Raw genomic sequence first — 21,670 nt, 5'->3', positions numbered from 1 at the left:
TTGTTCTCTTTTATTATGTCAAAGCTCTCATCACAATGCTAACGCGGAAAATTTTGATTTTTGAACCATAAAGTTACGTACTTCATTGTGATTAAAGAATTCGACTACACATAAAATTAAGGTGTTTGTTGTCAAACCGCTCTGTAGCATAACGACTGCAGACTACCGCATTCGTGACAAGCAATACGGTTACAAACAAATAAATGAGACAAATTTTGACAAGATCGCACTTATTATGGGAACTTTCAAGACAGTAAGATCAGGATGCATAGATTATGTGTTAAAGAGTTACAAAGCTCGTTCAACTTCAAAAATTCCAATGTTTAAAATTTGCTGAGGAAAGGTTGGCCAATAATTGTATTTTTATTGGTAAATAGTCTAAACTGGCATAAATACAGATATACAATTACACATGAACACAAATCATATCATGAGAGTAATTTACACACATAAATGTAATGAGTAATGGACGAAGCCTTTGGTTGACTTCGAGCTAGAAAAATCTCTTTGAGGTAAATTACTAGCTACAAAAAAAGTTTCCCAAATAGGTGGATTCGACCTTATCGCATTGGGCAAGTGAAAACATCAAAAAAAAATGCTTTTAGTTCATAAGGTATTAAATAATCGACATGGTAATTTGTGACTCCGCCACTCTGGTAACCTTGATGAGCCCCATTTGGTGTATCTGGTGTGGAGCTTACTGTTAGAAGGTTCTCGTCTCCAGCCCAAGACCTATTTATAGGCGATTAAATATTGAGCTTCCACACACACCAAACCCCTACAGACCCCAAATGAGCCAAATAAAGTTAGCTCCGAATTCCATCTGCTGAGTATCGAGTTGCCTTTGTAGGCCCGGTTGAGTCTCCTGAACTGTCATTTGTCTTCTCTGTTCTGGTCATGTAAATCAAGGGTATATGCTGTCAATTCCTTCGGACACGTAAAGCTGCGACGATACAGCAGAAACCTAAAATGAGAATGAGAAAAGAAAACCGCCAATAGTTACTCCATTTACTCTTCAAAGTTTAAAGCAGGTTATCACCACCATTGTCTTTATAACACATTTGGTGTTGCATTCAGTACAGGTATCATATATCCAAATTATCCTGGTGCTTGTTCCATTAATGTTTATTTCTAACTCTTCGTAGTTTTTCCTCGTCTTATTAAGCTATTTTGTACATGGCAGACAGCAATATACGGTACTACCATAGTAATAGATGAAAAACAGTAGCAATGAAATATAGACATGATAATAGATGCGAATGCAGCCATAACACTACATTATAACAGAGTTTATAAGGTCTTATAACGTTGTTTTCAGTTCAAAAATCTACACAAAGTGATTGCTGTCTAGTTTATGTTCCATTTGCAATCAGTTTGCTTAGTTAATTTTCAATTACAGGGTCATCATTTTAAATAAATATATTTGACGTAAAAATAAAGTTTTTTATTTATTATTTATTCTTTTAACAACAATTGTGGATTGATCATGGCCTAAAGGCGTTAAAATCCCTAGTTTGGCACAGCATTCTGCACTTCCACATATAGAGAAGTGTAGAATTAAGCAAAGAATGACAAATGTGAAATGGCCAAGGAAAAGGCTGCTGAAATCCAAAGTTTTTCACAGCTAGTCACTTCTACGCATAGAGGAATGTGGAACTAAGTAAAGAATGACAAGTGTGGAATGGCTGGGGAAAAGGCCGGTTTAAATTTCCAGTTTGTCACATTATTCTACACTTCCACACGTGCACAGTTGTGATATTGAGTCGACTCCGATGCGGAAACTCGGGATTCCAAGGCCAGCACTGGACATGGCTCTAATACCCCGGAGAAAATGGTTGCAGTTTAAAATCTAGCAAGCACACCACACCTGTTATTCCAGCAGATATCTTCATCGAATACTCTTTCTGCCGCCCTGTTTATATTTGTTCTTTTTTCACTGCATAGAGCTCCAGTTGACACAAAACCATATTTAGAGTAATGGCAGCTGAAAGAAATTTGAACCTCTGGTGCTCGCGTGATAACTGCTGTCCCCGGAGGAACATGACGAACCCTGTTACTGTATACCAGGCTGTTCTCAGTCTGACTGCTGGAGGTTCCGCATCCAATCAGAGTCGTTGTTAGAACAAAATGCGTACTATTTTCCGTTGCCGTACAGGTTGGATCCAGGAGCTGAAGGTTTTCTCGGTCGATGCTAACAAGTAAGGACTTAGGAAGAGATATTGACATTTCGTTGGTGTGACATTTCACATCTGCCCCACAAACTGTGAAAAGTGGTAGAAATAGGTTTATTGGAAAAATAAAGATTAAGAGTTGAACATTATGGTAATACAAGTGTAAAAAAAATGCCGAAGAAAGCGTACAGACTAACTCCAAGTGCTAGTGACATTATTTCTCGCTACGATTGATGTCACACACGCACGGCATTCATGTTATTAGCTATTTAATACAACTTCAGTCATAGAGAATTATATTAGAACATTGTATGAATTGTTATATAATCGCCGCATAATTGAGCACCGTCGCATAATTCATCTCAAACTAGTTTAAATAGCATTTGCAACTACTTTTGGAAAGCAATTTTCGCGATGTTTTTGTACCTTTGGGATTTTCGCTCTCGTAATCCCATTCCACTGCCGTTTGATAAACGTCTGAAACGTGCATCGTGTATTTGCCGTCATGATCTTCGTCACTGTTAACATTTTGACAAGAGTTCCCGATTCTAAGAGCGAAGACCATCAAAAATGCCATTGACAAGTGCATTTTAACACTTCTGGTCTTCATTGATGTTATAATCGTTGGCAGACTCAATTCCTTCATACCTAATTTATGCGAGATAGAGAACGCTTGAGGGCTTTTGCGTGTTGTGACAAGTGATCACGCGCATAATTAAGTTGTGCTCATTTAAAAACCGGAAAAGGTAACGTGTACAAACAAGAAAAAGCAAATAGGTTTATTTTTAGTGTTAAATCGAATTTTACTTTATCATTTTCTTGGGGGTTTATGATCATTTCAAAAGTTTAGGATTACTAAGGGGGTTCAGGGTAGAAATTTCTGATAATGAGGAGCCTCATTGGGCGTAATTAACAGCTATTTGGAGAGAGTTGTCGGAATAAAGCGTAAAAGTGCACGCGACAACCCCGAAAGTTAGTATGGGTAGAATGGGTACAAGTAGGCACGCGCTGAATGCTTAAACAGATATGACAACACGGCAAACGTCATTTCAGATGTTAAAGTTTTCCTCAGAGTTGTGGAAACAAGTTTCTTTTCGCCATTTTAATTTTAGAATTTAACTAAAAAGTCATGTAACAGTGAAAGAAGAGACAGGTTGGAAAATGTAATGGATCCTTGCTAATACTTCACGTGCAAAAATATATATGTGTAGATTCCCTCTACACCGATATGCAAAATTGCAATGCATGAATACCCAGACTACCATTCGTTCTTGTCGCATAGGCTCGATGCTACAGTTTGCAGAGGCCACGTACTAGATCCCGGCAGCCAAACCCATCCCCCACCTCTCTCCCATCCCATTAAAAAAATGCATGGTTCTTTTATTTACTTTTGACGAGTCAGAGCTAGAACAAAAGTACAAGATGACTCTATACACTTATCCTGGTCCCAGAGGTTTTTCTAGAAAAATCAAGAAAAATCTCTGGACCCAGGGTACTATACACTGACCTCAAGGTAAAATTCATGTTTTTCTCGGTGTTATCGAAGATTGCTGTGTTGTTTTTAGTTGTATTGTTTTTCAAAGAAAGGGAACACCAAGAAGTTTTCTTCATTAAGCTGTTTCTTGAATAGTTGACTTTTTACTCTGCCAAAAATGTTTATCCTTTAACTAGACGTCGTAGCCAGGATTCAAGACATATTAAAGAGAAAAGTTGATATGCCTATGTATAATATCGGCCCAGGGGCCCGTTTCTCGAAAGCCCCGAAAACTCTTCGGGCCCGTAAAGCCATAGCAAAATCTCGAACCTTACGATCGCAGAGCTGTTTTATTCACATGTTCTTAAAATGAAGAGAGGTTCCCTTCATATACAAGAAGTTTCAGGCGTATACACTCCTCCGTTTTTAGATACAGATGAACTAAAAATGGCTTGACGGACTCGAAACGTTTCCGGGGCTTTTCGAGAAACGGCCCCAGTTCTTTCTATAAAATTAGTAGTAGCTGTACTGTACTTGCAAGAACCGTCTAGATCAGGGTGAACAATATCCGATTTAGAAGTGAAGTTTTTCAGGAGTGAAATAATTGAGAGATTTCACGCTTTCCTCTGCAAAAGTAATTCAACCAGACTCAAGAGTCAATTTATTTTGGACTTGGTTTGTAAATATTATCGGAGTTCCATGGTAATAGATGTCCAACAGTAGCAATTAAATAATGAAAGAATGAAAGATGCGAATGCGGCCATAACACTACTGGAAAAATGACCTGAAAAAATTTCAGGCTCTGACATTTTTTATTATCGGAGTTATTATGAACTATAGTCGTATTACTGCAACTGGGACCGGAGATAGTCTACGTAGCAGAAGCTGATCTAAACGTTTTTGAGTTGGGCCAGTTTCGTCTCCGCCGGGGGAAGGCAAAGAGAGTGCCTCAGCATCAATGTTAGCGAGATATCCAGGCAATATATCATTGAAACTCAAGCAGACGTAGACAGCAATTAATTTATTTTATTCGTGTTATTTCTTTTACAAAAATTGAATGAGTTATTAATATTATTAACTAGGAGCAGTGAGCGTCAAATGTCTTTTTCTTCTTCTTTAGATCACTGCGTCAGCATCTGCAGGACGTATGGAGAAATATATTAATAACATTGAATGTTTTGAGATTAGTGTTTCTTTTAAGTAGCTTCCAGAGGAAATGTTAGTCTTTAAAACTATTATATATTAAATGTGGGGTAATTTCTACCAAAAATTTAAAATTCATAGACAACATTTATTTCCACTATCCCTTTCAACAGATTTCAAACCACCCAAAACTGATCGTATAACCCTGGAAGAACGTCAAGCTTCACCCTTCACTAAAGCGCTTAAGGAAAAACCCTGAGAAATCAAGCAGTATGCCAAGTTTCTTCCAAAAAATTAATCAGTCCGCCATTTCGGTTGTTTGGAAATGAATGGAAATAAAATTAATAAATGAACGAAACGATTAAAATGCTGTTTACCAGTTATTCGATTCGCCAGCATTTTCTTATTAATTACGTAAAAAGCTTTCAAATACAGATTAACGTAAGCTGCTTATTTTATTACAAAGGAGAAATAGAGGAGGAAATAATACAGATAATTGTTCATAATTGGCGACCGATAAAACCATTACTGTATCTTTTTAAGAAGTTATAAAGTGCGTGTTTAAATGGTAGCTGTCTCTTAACGTCTTCATTGTCCACTTCTCTTCACGTGTGCACGTTTTAGGACAATTTAGTGACGTAAAAAGCAAAAATTCTTCAGGGAATGTGAAGTGGCTCAATGCTTTTTATTACCTTCACAGCCGTACAGTTCCACTCTCATTGATATATGTCTATGCCAAGCCACTGGTCCAAAGCGAATATAACGGGCTCTGATTGGTGGGTCCAGTTGATGGGAAATAACAGTGTCCTGATCGTTGTTTCCAGGAAATTCCTAAACGATAAGACGATTAAAAATGAACACTACGAAACAAGATCTACTAAAGGTAGACGGGATCATTACTGAGTAACTGAACAACAGGAACCTAGTGGAACCCAGTTTAAAAAATCTGCTGGAAGATGGTATTCGGTTGTTTTGTAGTAAAAAAAGACTGACTTGCACAGGCTAAAAGGAATTGGATTGTAATAACGTGGTAGATGTTAGACAGGATCTACTGCTAATGAGACTTTAATTTCCTGAATTTATTATGGAATTTAAAAGTGTAATCGATGGTAACTGAACTTTAAACACTTTTCAAACATTGTATCATTGTTCCGTGGACAATTGTATTTTTTTCCTGAAAATATTTTATTCGAATATGTTTTGTTATAATGTGTATGTTGTTTGAAATGAATAAAATAACTTTGGCAATGCTAATCAATTCTTCAATGGGTCAGTCTTCACCTTATCCGCCGTTTGTCCTCGTGCTTTGTAGTACTGAAAGGTCACTCCATCATTACTGTATTGTAACATATACTTGGTCACCCATTGGCCATAAGAATTTCTTCCTTGCGTTGCTACTTTGGTAACCGCGGTATTCTCACAATCCATGTCAACTTGTAGCCATTGGTTGACATCATTGCTTTTGGCTGACCAGGCTCCTTGTTTGCCACTACCTGTTTCAAAGTGTAATCTCGCCTGGATTGCAGCATGATTGGCATCCATTTGTGAAGAGGCGCTGATTTGTCCGTCAGAGATTACACCATTTTCCATTCCGAGAGCTTCTTGGCATTCTAGAGATACAATAATTTGTGGGCTTACTAAAGATTTATATGGAAGTATCTGTGGCTTAGCTGTGCAAAGCTACAACCGTGATGCAATTGAAATTAGACCATTTTCGATCGAAAGAGAACACCTTTTTTATGTTTTAAAAATTATTCCTTTCAGTCAATGTTTTGAGAACTACACGGGGAATTATTTAATGAATTCTTTGGTTTTAACGATCACTAAAACGTTCGTTAGAATGCGGTTGTTGGTTATAATTATTAGCTTCCTTATGAATATTATTCCTATGTTCTGGGAGGTGGCTGTACCTTTCAATTAAATATTGTGGACTGTTATTACTATATTGAAATACCTTTACATCCGTAGAGTTCCACTCTCATTGATATGTGACCATGCCAAGCCACTGGTCGAAAACGGATATAGCGTGCCTTGATTGGCGGATTCAGGTCATGAGAAACAACAGTGTCTTGATCCAAGTTTCCAACAAAGTTCTGAAAAAGTAAGAAAGCATGTTGCGGGTCAGAGTTGAACTGTCTGAAATATTATTGTAACTTGAACCAGCTTCCCGTCATTTCCATATTTTAACCAGATTGCAGAATGAAAAACCAGTCTTTCGAGACTGAAAGTGTGGGCAGTCTATAAATCCTGATAGAAGAACAATAATCAATTTTCGAAAAGTTCTTTTACCTTGTTTTCATTTCTTCCTTGTTCCCTGTAGTATTGGAAGTGCACTCCATCCTTACTGTACTCCAACTTGTACTTTGTCACCCACTGGCCATGATTATTTCTTCCTTGTATTGCCACTCCAGTTACTTTGGTGAACTCGCTACCCAGGTCAACTTGGAGCCACTGATTGGCGTTATTACTTCCAGCTGACCATCCTCCTGCTTTGCCTCCACCTGCCTGGAAGTTTAGTCGTCCTTGGATGGCAGCATGATTAGTATCCCACTGTGACGAGGCACTGATTTGCCTGTCAGAAATTGCACGGGTTTCCATACCGAGAGTACGATGACAACGGCGACATTCTAGGATTGTGTTGAAAAAAACTAATGGAAAAATTTAACTTATAAAGCGTCATCTCCCCCTTAATGAATTATACAATTCAACATCCTATAGTTGATTTCTATTTTGTTGGGATCGGCGCTGGTGTTTCAAGTTGAATTTACACATGATCTTGTAACTTCTGGTGTTAATTAATATTGGTAATATTATTAATATTTGCAACTGAAGATGGATGTTGGTCATCCGAAACATGTTTTGCAAACTTAAAACTGTGTGTTCTTATCTCAAAGTTTATACTTTGTTCAATACCTTTGCAACCGTAGAGTTCTGCTCTCATTGATATGTGGCCATGCCAAGCTACAGGTCGGAAACGGATATAACGTGCCCTGATTGGCGGGTTGAGCTCATGATAAACAACAGTGTCCCGGTCTGCGTTTCCAGGAAATTGCTAAAACAAGAATTGAAGAATTACTTTAGCCGATCATTGCAGAGTTTCTTCCCAAACTAAAGCTGGGTTCCTATCAGCTATAAATCACCCCACCTAAAGTTATTTTGGAACTATTAACTTGAACTAAAAAGTTGCTGGAGAGCTAACAGCAGCTAATAATTTTAGATTTCTGTAGAAATAATTAAGCGTCACGTCTGGGAGAGAGGTTCACACTCATTTCTTTAAGTGAATTTCTACCTGAATCCTGAACATGACTTACTTTCATGAAATAAAAATATTAGGTTGTTTAAAACGTTTCACCTTTTTTGCCTTTTTTCCTGGTTCCCTGTAGTATTGAAAGTGTACACCATCCTTACTATACTGAAGCATGTATTTGGTCACCCACTGGCTATAAGCACTTCTTCCTTGCGTTGCTATACCTGTCACCTTTGTGGTCCTACTACCCAGATCAACCTGCAGCCATTGATTGACATCATTTCTACGAGCTGACCACCCTCCTGCTTTGCCTCTGCCTGCCTCGAAGTGCAGTCTTCCTTGGATGGCGGCATGATCGTCATCCCATTGTGAAGAGGCAGTGACTTGCCCGTGGGATATTGCACCGCTTTCCAAGCCGAGAGATTCATGACATTCTATCACTTGAAAAATGAAAGAAAATGAAAGAAAAGTACTATTAACCACTTTTCAATACGTTGTATCACAATGAAACAATGCCTTGTATCATCCGGCTGCCTCTTATGCAATATACAGTGCATGGATAGGAATCTCTATGTTAAAGCGGCTCTTGCATGCAAATATGGACATGGGTGCACATACGTTTCTTATTATGCAACTTGCTAAAGGTAAATTTCTCGAGTTTAGGGGTATGTATAAGAGTTGTGTCTTTCGCGAAAGGTTCATACTGTCATGCGAATGTCTATGGAGAAGTTACATCAAATTATGGTTTTTAGACGACGACTTCCTGTGAACAACACGATCATCGTTTTCAAAATTAATTAAGCGATCTGGTAGAAATTTTTATTCACAAGGTATTGCCTAAATACCTGGATTTTTTAACTTTTCTTTAGCATTGTTGCAGCCGTAGACTTCCGCTCTCATCGATATGTGTCCTTGCCAAGCCACTGGTCGAAAACGGATATAACGCGCTGTGATTGGTGGGTTCAGTTCATGATAAACAACAGTGTCTTGGTCGGCGTTCCCAGCAAATTCCTGCATGCATTAATTATAATTTTGCGAAACGTGAGTGTTAATGCTTCGAAGAGGTTATGCATTTCGGACCGTAAACTCCCAACTGGGAAATTCAGTTCAGGTTGATAACTCAGCAACAGTTCCAAAACATAGAAGATCAGACCTGTATCGTTTGAAAGAATTCAAGGCTCTTTACTGTTTTGAATTGGTCGTTTGTAGGGTTTTCCCATATACAGTGAGCTGAGATTGTTAGCCTTGAACTATCGAAATATTCGAACTAAAACTTTTCCTGTGTGGATATTAATAATGATGGTCTTCCGTTTATATCTTGTGATGTATTATTGTTTGAATTTCAAGAAGTAATTAAGCCCTGCTGCGAAAAAAGTGAGAAATCGTAGCTTCTATAAACGGAGTTTTAACACTACAGGACATTTTATTGATTTCAATTTTGTTATTATTGTAAATAATATGATTTAGTTATGACCTGTGTGTTCTTTCTCTGACTTAATCTATAATTATAGATTTTAGAAGAAATAAATGTTAACACAATGAACATTTTCGGTAGATTTATTTCGTTAGAATTATTCTTGATGTTCATGTGATTCTATTACCACCATGTAATTAACATAAGATTTCTAATCATCTTGTATTGTTTAAACCCCCAACATGGCCTTATGTTATTCAGTCTCACAGGACTGGATTCAAACCATCTCTCTGTTTACCTTCACTGCGCTTCGTCCTTGTTCTCGGTAGTACTGGAAGTGCACACCATTGTTACTATACTGCAGTTTGTACTTTGTCACCCACTGACCATAAGCATTTCTACCTTGCGTGGCTACATGCGTCACTCGGGTGTCCCTACTCTTCAGGTCAACTTGGAGCCACTGGTTGACATCATTTGTTCGAGCTGACCATCCCCCTGCTTTACCTCCACCTGCCTTGAAGTGTAGCCTTCCTTGGATGGCGGCATGATTGCCATCCCATTGTGATGAGGCAGTTATTTGCCCGTCAGAGATTTTCCCGCTCTCCATGCCCAGAGGCTCCTGACATCCTGAACAGAAGTGTGAATAACATTTTGTCAAAGATTTTTTTTATTAAGTCTGTCACCTGTAGCACGATGTAACCAAATTGAGTTTCCGATAATCTGGTCGGGTTGAACCGCTATGCCTCTCAATTTTGTCAGTGTAACAAGGATAAGTCTATAGATTATTTGACGTCTTAACTTTGTACGATTTCTGTGGTAGAGATTTTCATGAAAGTGATCACTGATAGACTGCACTCACGGCATGAGCATTGCTTAATAAATAAAACTACCTACTATCTACAGAAATTAAACTTTGTAACATCGAGGACTTATTGATTTGGCCATACTTTACAAAACTATCTGCAGTTTGTATTCAAGCATTCTGGATGGATTTTCTAATTCTAACTCTTTTTATTACCTTCACAGCCGAAAAGTTCTACCCTCATCGATATGAGTCCATGCCAAGCCACTGGTCGAAAACGGATGTAACGTGCCCTGATTGGTGGGTTTAATGGATGAAACACAACAGTTTCCTGGTCAGTGTTTCCAGCAAACTCCTAAAAAAAACAAATGAATATAGAGAGAGAAATTCACTGTTTTAATTTCTTCACAAGGAGTTGATAAACATCATCATACATAGTGCTATGCAACAAATTATATCCAAGAGAGGTCGAATGCTAAAAGAATGTTACAACTGTAACTGTGGTCAAAGATTTCGGCCATTAATTTGTTTCCTTTTAAGGAATGGATGGACTCTTTCCCCGTCATGCTCTTTTGGTTGAAATACATCTTATCACTTTACGATAATGATAATGTGAATGATAATGATAATGATAATGATAATAATAATAATAAAAGTTTTATTTACACTGAAAAACCGGTCAGCGAATTCAATATAAAGATGCTGATATAAACTGGTGACTTTTAATACAAGTTAAGGTAAAAAGTACGATATATCTCTGTCTCTTAGCTCAGATGCCTCTCATAACTGTATGATATATCTCTGTCTCTTGGCTTAAATACATCTTTTAACTGTACGATATATATCCGTCTCTTGGCTTGGATACATCTTATAACTGTACGATATATCTCCGTCTCTTGGCTCATGAAACATCTTACAACTGTACGATATATCTCCGTCAATATAGAGAGGGAAATTTATGATACCTTGTTCCCAGTTTGTTCTCGTTCCCTGTAGTACTGGAAGTGCACTCCGTCGTTACTATATTGAAGTTTGTATTTTGTCACCCACTGTTCATAATTATTTCTTCCTTGCGTTGCCACTCGTGTTACTTTACAGTACTCACTACCCAGGTCAACTTGCAACCATTGGTTGGCGTCATTTTTTCCAGCTGTCCACCCTCCTGCTTTGCCACCACCGGCCTCAAAGTGTAGCCTTCCTTGGATAGCAGCATGATTGCCATCCCACTGTGACGAAGACGTGATCTGGCCATCAGAGATTGCACCGCTTTCCATTCCGAGCGCGGCTTCATGACACCCACAAGGTTCTAGAGATAATTGAGGAAAACAAAAGGTTGATAGGACACTCACTTCGTGGTAGTGTACTGTCTTATATTTTTTTTTATTTCAGCATATTTAACACATGTTTGCCCAAGGAGGTGACAGGGTTCATCTGTAGGGAGCTTACACCAACATTAAACATATCACTTATGCAAGGACGACACGAATAACTTTACACTAATAATATTTAACAGACCAAGATAAAAAGACAAAATTTCAATGCTTTTTTACGTTTCATAATCGGGAAGAGCGAAATACAACGCAACAGATCCCCTCTTCGAGACTTGGAAAATCTTACCCGTTGTACGTATTGTCTGATATTTCAAACTCACATCGATTGGTCTAATAAGTCTTAAGCAAGGGCATATATAATTGTGACAAAAATCAGTCTTAAGAAACAAATGGCTAAATATGAAACGCATAATTCTTCATTAGTGCGATGAAGGGCACAATCTGGACTGTAACAACGCCCCATTGAGCAACAATAAGGTCCGCACGTAATGCAAAAAAAAAAAAAATGAGTCAAAAAAGTACCGAGCATCTTTAAACCAACTGAGAACTGAATCAAGAATTTATTTTGAACCAAGAAAAGTTAATAAAACGGCTGAAAATAAATTTGCCTTTGCTGTTGTCCTTGCTTCGGAATGAAGTTCCAAAGCTGGTTGACGCTGATCCTGGATTACAAAAAAACCATCTCATAATGAAACGTTTTCCGAGCTAAGTCAAAGTCAAAAGTGAGCTTGATTTATACTGCACTCAACTTGTTTCAAGCTTAAGAGTACCCAGAATGACCGAACCTTGGCATGCATTCAGTAAAGCTGGCGGCGTTTTTATTGAAATGTCTACAAACTGCTGCATCGATTATAGTGCACATACTTACCAGCAGAAGGTACAGACTGACTTTCCACAGCATTACAACAAATCAACAGCAAGATGGTTAGCACTGAAATCATTCTCAACTACAAGGAGATAGAAAATATATTCTTAGTGTAAAGTAGTATTTGTCTCTTGCACATACACTTTTTAATTTCGACATAATCATTCTTTCAATTTAATTCACTACGGATTATTAGTTTCAACAGTTGTACTGCATGTATTCAAATTGCTTTACGCTGTACCCACGTAAGTTTGGCCGATACTGGATAATGTTGAAGTCGATTTCAGTTTAAAATCGGAAATCCTTTCGGAAGAAATATCCAACCCTCAACTGATCTATAACGGAGACTTTTTCTTGAACCGAAGTAGCGTACTCTCTCGTTCCACGAAGAAGAAAACTGTCTGATTGCTCAGTTTGTCCCCTGATATTTGTTTTCTGCTGGTAATAATGGGTTTTGTATTCTCGCTAATTATGTGACAAAAATTTCAAGGCGTTGCTTCACATTATTACTTGAAAAATCTACCTTTAACGAGGTCTAATTTCTAGTCATACGTATGTCAGTTTTTTGAAGGATTTTGAAAACACAAAGAATATTCGTTAATTAGCGACTTTCGTGCATTCATGTAAAAGGACGCAGTTGTAACAAAAATTCAAACAAAACACAATGTGATGTTATGTCCAGAATCAAGGTGAAACGAGGTGAAATAGCCAAGTGGTCTAATAAGTCTCCATTGTTCTCTTGTCCCAATATAAATTTGTTTACGTTAGAATGTTGTTAACGATAAAAATCTAATCGGAAGTACTATTTGATTCAAATTCATTACTAAAAGTTTTGTTTTTTACGTTCATGCTCCTGAAAGGAGAGCCTGGAGTAAAAACAGAATTAAAATAATAGTCGTGTTTTCACAAAATTTAGTAGAATGTGTTATGCTTCATTTTTTGGACAACACAGTTACACAAAGGAACTTGCAAAGATCGATGCAAAGTACTAGGCCTGTGAGAATTATCCATGAAATATTTCCTTACAACACGTGTAAGACTCTGTCATATATAGAAAAGATTCATGAAACAAGTCTCTGAAGAGAAAAAGAAAAGGTAGCAAATATTGGCAGTTGGCGAAAACAGCAATGAAAGAAAACTATAAAAAGAAAAGAAAGGGCTATTGCAAATTGCTCCTGGGACATAATCAGCTGACATCGTGTATAGTGCAGGAGTTAAAAGTTATGTAATACCTCAGTCAAAATGACGCAATCGCAAGATTTGTACTATTAATTAAACTCAATTGTTTAGACTAGGAAAATAACAATACTGTATTAAAACTCGAAAGCTGTATGATGTTATACCAGTCATTTTTTAACAGTGATTTTCACGATACAGCTCCTCGGGTGCTGCTCTCAAAGACCCGCAAACATATTTGTAGGAATTTTTATTGTTGCTTTAAAGGTTACTCTGTATGGTTACCACGCACAGATCAGTTTAGTCTTTGCCCTAGCCATATATTTCCCAAGGTTTTATCATATGCTATTATTCTTACTAATGTAAACACTGAGAAGTTGAGTTGAACTGATTTGAGTTCGTCTCGTGTAACAGACAGTTGACGAAAGAATGTTGCGATATAAGTTGTCCACAACATAGATTAAAACTCACCGACAGAAAAGCAGTTAGCCATATTGCATAAAATTGCTGCGAAAGAACGCAAAGAGGGAAGGAAAACGGTAAGTCAAGAGCCTCCCCCCTCCCCCCACACCTTCTCACACCTTAAATCATCCCACAAGAAAGGAAGGAATAGGCGTTTTGCAGGATAGCGTCATTTGACTACAACTACCAGAATCCTTCACTTTTTCTGTTTCTTATGCTAATTAGGAAAATTGTTATTTAAACCCCACTGGGAATTCAAAATTTAAGTAATGAAAAAAATCGAAAGGAGTTGTGGTAGTTGTAGTCAAATGACAACGTGCAAATCTGCTATTTGGGAAGCTGTTTCTCGCGTTCAGATTGCCAGACGTGCACTGGCGCCTGCTTGCCAGTCTCCTGTTAACTAAGTTTACTAAATAGCCAATAAAAAAAAAAGATCACTCAAATACGTCAAGCCATCACACTCGATGTTTCGCCAGCAGTGTACTGTTAAGGAAGTAAATGATTTATTTTATACTGGCTTAAATCCACGGAAAAGCGTCAATAGTGCTCTTAGGAAACGTGAACGTTAAATAATTAGTTCGGCGAACACGGACAGTCAAGCTTCCTCTCCCCCGCATATTCAAATCAGCTGTTTTGAAGTTATAGCTTTTAAAATTGCAATTGCGGTTACACGAGAGAGTGAGTTTCATTTTGAAATCGTACTTCTATGCCTTTCGTGTCCTTTAGTTTTTCCTGTTTATTGAATTGCTTATATCAGGCATGGGGTCGTATGATAATGTTTGTTGTCTTTGCAACAATAAACGTGTGGAAAAAAATGCCCACCTGCAATATATGTAATGAGTACTTTAAAGAAGGCGCCGCGACAAATGGTCGCTTGGACTGTAAACAGTCCTTATTTTTCATTTGTCGACCGTCAAACTTGGAAAGTAGTAAAGATAAACCAATTGCAAGTTCTTGCTCCCAGGGCCATTTGAGATGACCGCTCTACGATCAAGCATGGTGTGGTGACGATAAGACGATCAGCCACGAATCGGAGAAAGAAGTATTTAGCAACAAGTGTAGCTTAAAAGATGAATCCTCTCGATAATTTTAAAGATATACTTTCATAGATTGGGGGAAAATTACCCTGCGGTCATTAATAAAGACAAGATCTCTTAATTTATGATTCGATTTATTTATAATAACCACTCCTTGCTTTACGAGGAAATGATATTGGAAAGGTATTTATTGGTATTTATGTAAGGGCTGACTTGACGCTCAGATTATTCTGAAGACCGATTTGTTTACGACGGCCAATATGATCAGTACTAACATATCTGAATGTATTAACGACCGCAAAATCTCATTTATATATTGGAACAGTGATGCATGCGAATCGAATGAGTAGGCTATATTGCTTAAGAGAAGTCGTCCATGACCTCAGAATGCACTGGTATCATTCTCAAATCTGAAGACTTTTAGCTTCATTCTTTTTTTACAGCTTTGATTTTTGAACTCACTGATCAAAATAGATCATCGTTGTGTCCATCTTCCCTTTTTTGATCTTTTAGGTGCATTGTAAGTGTTTAATTGTAAGTGTGTAAGTGTTCTTCCATTGTTCTCATTAGGTGATTGAGGAAAGCAATGCGGAAAATCTGCCCAGTTGACGTAAGTTGATTCCTTTGATCATGAGCAAGGGAGGTTATGTGATAGCCATTTTCTCTGGTTGAATCATGGAGCTCCGTCTGCATGTTTCTAGCTTTGCTCTTTTAGCTTTTGTGATCTCTGTGAGTGGATCTGAACAACGCACTGCTGCGAAAACCGGTCATACACGATCATACAGCTTTATTCACGGTACGTAAATATCTTTTTTGCTCCTCCTATTCTCTGTGTCTACTGGCAACATTAATTCAGGGACTAAGATGGCCGTCACAGAATTGCTCTCTCATAAGAAATCTATCAAAATTAGCCTGTGCCTGGCTTTCAGAGTTCATTTCGAGGGAAGCACTGAGCAAGGAAATAAGGAAGGGCTAAATTTTCTTGGGTGCCCTTGTTCGTCGTTTTAGCTCTGATTGCCTCTATTTTTCAAAAGTTCAATTTTGGTCATGAGAGTGGACAACGAAATTTTTTCAGTTGTCAGTTCAGAATTAGTCCTACTTTTTAGGATCAGGTAGCTGCCAATGCGGTTCGCAGGCAATTTCGCGACATAAGTCATAGCTACATTGCTGTATCAGAGCTATCGCCAGGGCTATAGTGTCGCCAATCGATTTTTTTTTCAAGATTTTTATCTCTTACGTGTAGCTGTAAAAAGGTTTAACAACTGTCATGTTTCGTAAACATTCGGTAATAATCGATCGTATGGCCTACTTTTCTCTGCACGTGAAAGCTGAAGCTGTTTGTTTTGTGCGTTTACTTTTTCCTCGTTGAGAATATTGACCGGTAGATTTTATATCAGTACTAGTTCAACCAACCATAAATATGCTTTGAACTTAATGAAATAGTATAACGCTGTTTACTTCAAGTTTGGTTTATAGAAAACCTTACAGCCTAAAATATTTTGCTCATGTCTCTTTCTCTAAAGATTGCAGCTGTGTGTGATAGCTTGTCTAGTTGTTATGAACGAGGCAATGTCAATTATTGTTTGTCAATATTATGCCATCACGTTATATGCTTCTGGTTATACTCATTGATAGCAATCTTATCAAAGAATGAAGCGCAGCCAGGATGAGACATAATCAAAATTACACACGATAAAAACCCTCGCTGGCTAAAATATGTCAAAAAAGAACACAAGCTTTCGGCTGTCAATCTGCAGCCTTCGACGGAGGAAAAATGGAATGCAAATTAAGAAAGTGCCGATTATAATTGGTGTTATGTAGGCGAAACTAGCCGGTGTTTTGAAACTCGTAAGAAATAACATATCAGGAATGTCAAAGCATATGCTAATGGTCAAACACTGCAAAACATGCGTAGTCATTGGACCATCGCATAGATTTTGATAATTCTAGTGTCATCGACAAAGGCTCTTTTGGCATTAGAAAAACTTTGGAAGCTTGGCACACCTCTGCTACCAAGCATGCTGACAATAATTCTAAGCCGATTCCAAACCAGTATAGTATTCTTTTTAAACAATAGTCACCTAATTTACACATTTTTCCTTCGCTTTTGTTCCTCTTATTATTTTTATCTCGCCTTTTCTTGCATATATTTCATCATTTTGCATCCCAGTGTTTATCTGTCGAAAGCTGCAGACTGACAGCCGAAAGCTCATGTTCTTTTCTGACATTTTTTAGCCAGCGAACGCTTTTATGGTAATTTTGATACCAATCTCATAACCAAAATAGAAATCAATCGCCTTAGTCACGTAAAGCCAAGTAACTCATAACCAGGTCACGCATAGCAGCAGTATACGGATGAATAACGGTCTGATATTGACTCAAGTAACACTAATGCCAGATAAAACGCGGTCATAAGCCGAAGGCATAGGTCGCAGTGTTAGAGAGCTTTTATCCGCCACCCGTTTAGATGAGGGTCTACATGGGGTCCTGAACTAATGCGGGGGTTTATCTGTAGAGAATTGTCAACATTTTAACAGTCAGATAAGAATGACGCGTTTTTAAAAACTGGCAGCTGAGATCTGGTTTCTGCAAAATTTGCTGATAGCTGAGAAGTCGCCTAAAATTTATAGGCTCTGTCCACACGAGGCCGGAGGAATTTGAAAACGCAGGTTTCACTCTGAAAACGCATCAAATGTTTTCCGTTCAGACTATGCTGGAGGAATTTAAAAACGGAACATAACAATCACAGTCAACAATCATTTTAGATTTGTGTCTGGGAAAAACCGTCAGGAAAAACACATGATTATCGCGAAGCTATCGTTTTTCGTCCACACGAAAACGAGAAGCCGGAGTTATCAAATTCCTCGGGCTAAAAGAATGTTTCCGAAAAGCTTCGTTTTCATAACGGATTATTGTTGACGGTGGGCGTAACCGCGTGCTGCGTTTTCAAATTTTTACGGTGAAGTGTGGACGATGCCTTAACTCATAACTGTGATTCAAACTTCCCCATCCAGGCCGCACAGATTTGCTTGTGTCGCCTCCTAAGATAGCGTTGCCCTCTTAATAAATTAATAAAGAATAAACGAAAATGGCACTCTCGCTGGCGTTGCTGACATAGCAAGGCAAACCCCGAGAAAAAAATTGGGAGTAGGTTGAAAGGTAAGTCGAGCCCCTGGCGTGGTTCTGCAAATACTCAAGAATTTCCCTAAACTCCATATAAAGAAAAAGAGACCCTTTTCCATCATCTCTTTTCGAAAGTAGAGTCAACAGTTGCAAAATACAATGGCAGTTAGTGATATATACGGGGTTCACATAACTTCAATGCAAAGCGGCTATACATGCAGGCAATCATCGTGCGGACTTTGTTGCATTTTCTGTTTTTATCGTTATCTGTCTTTCAAATTGCTAAATATCGATTAAGTTATAACATCTTTCGGCTAATTACCCAACAACACATCTTTTCTTATCGCAGATGAACCACTTCGATTCGGGTCCCTTAAGCGTGCAGATCCCGACCTCATAGCGGGTGAGTGAACAGATCAACGGTCTATTGTTAATTAGGAATAGTACTACGTATATACGTTCCTATCGACTGAAATGAGAACAGGGGCCCGTTTCCCGAAAGCCCCGGAACATCTTCGGGCCCAAAAAGCCATTTTTAGTAATCTGTATCTAAAACCAGAGAGATGTATACACCTGAAACTTCTTGTATGAAGGGAACCTCTGTTCATTTTAATAATCTGTGAATAAAACAGCCCGTAAAAATAAGGCTTGAGATTTTACTATGGTTTTCTGGTACGAAACCTTTTCTGAACCTTCGCGATCCGGGCTCCTGGTCCGTTTTCATAATCTAGCACCGCTAAAAAAGCTGAAACTGGGACTGGGAGCACAGAAACTGGGACCACAGATGTTAAGCAATATTACAGTTTCTCAAGTTAAATGCGTCTTTCGAACTAGCAATTCAGAAATACTGAAAAAAAAAAAAACACTTCAGCTCATATTTCCTTCAAGTCGTCTCACGAGTAGTAGTAGAATATTACACTGAGAAAAATTTCTTAACTCTATATCTTCACCGTCTTTTGCTGAATGTTAACTTCTCAATGCTGTATTACATGCGTACAAAAGAAAAAGACGAGGGATGTGACAGTGATCCGTGTATGTACGGTGGAACATGTATTGACACCAAACGTGGATTCAAGTGTAGCTGTCGACCGGGATTTCGCGGAAAACGCTGTGATTGTGGTGAGTTAAAGGCTATTTGCGATTTTAGTTACAACGTTATTAAATTAAGGGGAAAAACCAAAGCAAATCCTCGTTTGATGAGGACCCAACATTTCCGGTCCTCTATTTAACAATTAGATTATTCGAATTCGCTCTCGATTTCTATGAGGTGATAGTTGATGAGGCCGAAGGCCGAATCAACTATCACCTCATAGAAATCGAGAGCGAGAATTCTTACCAAAATTTATTCCAAATAACGGTTTCCAATTATTTCTTGACGTATTATTAAACTTTGCGCCTGAAAAAGATCGCTCGGATTGAATCGGATTGAAGTTGTGTGTGCGCGCGCATTAGTTTTTCAATAATGTCAACTTTTTTAAAAGTCAAGAAACCCTAAATGTCCTTCGTTTAGACTTCTCAGGAATTTAATGATCCATTTGCATCAAAATTTTCCTTCAAAACTATGGAAAAACGAAAAAAACGTCGCCATTTCCTAGACGTCGACCTCCAGCCACTGCACACTAATGGCTGATAGTGTTCAATGGCTCAGCCAATCAGACTACAGCATCTGCATTAGTATACTAGTAGAATTCTACTAAGTGTAATTAGAATGAACCGTGAGCAGTCCACAGTCATTACTCCGGAGCAAAAACGTGAGTAGCTTGGGAGAATTCAAACGTCTATGTATATACGCAGGGGAAAGATTACAGCACTTGTTCTGATTGGACAATACGTTCTTTCAAGTGAAATTGAGTAGTGCCCGCGTGCACTTTATTTTACAGACCTGCTTTAATTTTGTAAATGTTAAAAATGTAAGGCCGATCTATTTTTGGGCGAGCTGATATAATTACTCGAGCACTATGTCCATTTGTTTGGATGAAAACCAAAATCGTAGACCACGGTTGATGCTAAAATTCCAATAACTGTAGAAAATAGGATTTTCTATTTACCTGCTACCCAATTCGATTATTCCCCTTCTCGCCGGCGTTGTTAAGGGACCAGTTGAGGCGCCCAATTGGACTGTTGAGTTGTCCAATCAGACGAAAATTTTTACGAACACCTGAGAAGTGCGGACGAAATTTGCTGCTTGATAAATTTTCTGCTTATGCAATCGTAAACCTTTTCCATGCAAGCAATTATTTTTCTTTTGAATATGAATCCTCGAAGGGTTTGTTAGAACCTCTCCAACAATAAAAAGTTCATTGATTTTCAGTTGTCAAGGAATGTAAAAACGAAAATCCATGTGAGCATAATTCGACCTGTATCGATCTTGGAGAAGACCAGTATGAATGCAAATGCCGTTGCGGTTTTAGAGGGGAACATTGTGAATATGGTGAGTAAAAATATTTTCAGCTTGTCAAAGGACACAGCAAACTGAAGAAACAAACAAGCAAATAGTAAGTTATACGTTAATACTGATGTAGTTATGTAGTTATAAAAAACACCTTATTGAAAGATTTCTCCCAGTTAATTGTAGGGGTTTGTACACGCTGCACACAAATTGTGTCACTTCTCATTGAATGAATCTAACAATAAAATCTGGTGCCATCGAGCACATAGATCACGTTGATATCAGATACTGATAGCCTTCCCCCGAAAACAACCTTAGTATTAACAAGCTGACTTCTTAACATACCCCTCGAATCTAGACATCGATGAATGCGCCAGTGGTTTGGCATGCGATAACGGGGCTACTTGCATCAACACTATTGGCAGTTACAAATGTGAATGCAGACCAGGATTTGAAGGGCGAAGGTGTTGTGATGGTAAGTAGTTTAGACCGAAATGTATGCATGAGAACAGCTGCATAACTACGTAACAGAAGCTGAAATAGCAGCGAAAAGTAGCAAAGTAAGCAATGAAAAGAAAATATATAATAAGGCAAAGTCACTACTGTCACGTTTGCAATGCACATGGGTTGTGGTTTGTTAAAGACGACTTAACTTTCAGACTTTCCTTACAGTATTTGTCTCAATTCTTATTGATTCCGGGTCTATTTCGATCCATTCTTTAAATAATCCTTTTTATTGTTTTAGATATAGACGAGTGTGGTTTCTTACACTACTATCCGTGTGAAAACGGCGGGTCTTGTTACAACACCTATGGTAGCTACAGATGCGCATGTACCATGGGCTTTGTTGGAAAACAGTGTGAACAAGGTAAAGAGTTCGCTTTTTTGTGGTTACGCAACGTATATATATGGTGGTATCGAGGCCCGTATTGCATACATGTAAATATCACCCTTTATGATGTCAGGGTAAAGCAGTAATAACCATCCTTCGAGTAATGATGATACAGCTCCTTATTTGAACAATGCTCGGCCCAAT

The 21,670-nt window shown here is 38.2% G+C and overlaps 3 protein-coding genes across 4 annotated transcripts in view; 1 reads left to right on the top strand and 2 right to left on the bottom strand.

The window, feature by feature from the left end:
• Positions 1-868: 868 nt before the first annotated feature.
• LOC145488462 (uncharacterized) lies at positions 869-2,897 on the bottom strand. The gene is made up of 3 exons (XM_081467338.1): positions 2,598-2,897; positions 1,868-2,261; positions 869-964 (listed from the first exon to the last, which is right to left on the bottom strand). Exons 1-3 carry the CDS (start codon positions 2,815-2,817, stop codon positions 874-876), a joined length of 705 nt encoding a protein of 234 aa, XP_081323464.1. The 5' UTR covers positions 2,818-2,897; the 3' UTR covers positions 869-873.
• A 1,754-nt stretch (positions 2,898-4,651) lies between these two features.
• LOC145488460 (uncharacterized) lies at positions 4,652-12,715 on the bottom strand. Its single transcript, XM_081467334.1, has 13 exons — positions 12,693-12,715; positions 12,451-12,529; positions 11,217-11,557; positions 10,468-10,606; positions 9,748-10,076; positions 8,881-9,046; positions 8,141-8,475; positions 7,702-7,840; positions 7,078-7,415; positions 6,743-6,881; positions 6,070-6,398; positions 5,481-5,619; positions 4,652-4,781 (listed from the first exon to the last, which is right to left on the bottom strand). The coding sequence occupies exons 2-13, from the start codon at positions 12,521-12,523 to the stop codon at positions 4,762-4,764; spliced, it is 2,487 nt and encodes an 828-aa protein (XP_081323460.1). The 5' UTR covers positions 12,524-12,529; positions 12,693-12,715; the 3' UTR covers positions 4,652-4,761.
• A 2,732-nt stretch (positions 12,716-15,447) lies between these two features.
• Positions 15,448-21,670, top strand: part of LOC145488420 (uncharacterized) — a 29,546-nt gene continuing 23,323 nt past the window's right edge. For both annotated transcript variants that reach the window (XR_014049506.1, XM_081467287.1), the window contains exons 1-6: positions 15,448-15,918; positions 18,595-18,648; positions 19,248-19,364; positions 20,557-20,676; positions 20,993-21,109; positions 21,380-21,502. Coding sequence is in view for 1 of the 2 variants with exons in the window: in XM_081467287.1 (XP_081323413.1) it covers positions 15,798-15,918; positions 18,595-18,648; positions 19,248-19,364; positions 20,557-20,676; positions 20,993-21,109; positions 21,380-21,502 (652 nt within the window). In the remaining variant the exon portion in view is untranslated. The remainder of the gene's footprint in view (positions 15,919-18,594; positions 18,649-19,247; positions 19,365-20,556; positions 20,677-20,992; positions 21,110-21,379; positions 21,503-21,670) is intronic.

The sequence above is a fragment of the Orbicella franksi genome, chromosome 5 (assembly GCF_964199315.1).
Source record: "Orbicella franksi chromosome 5, jaOrbFran1.1, whole genome shotgun sequence".
Classification (NCBI taxonomy): Eukaryota; Metazoa; Cnidaria; class Anthozoa; order Scleractinia; family Merulinidae; genus Orbicella; species Orbicella franksi.
Note: the sequence above shows the minus strand (reverse complement) of the source record. Positions and strands in the feature narration are given on the sequence as shown.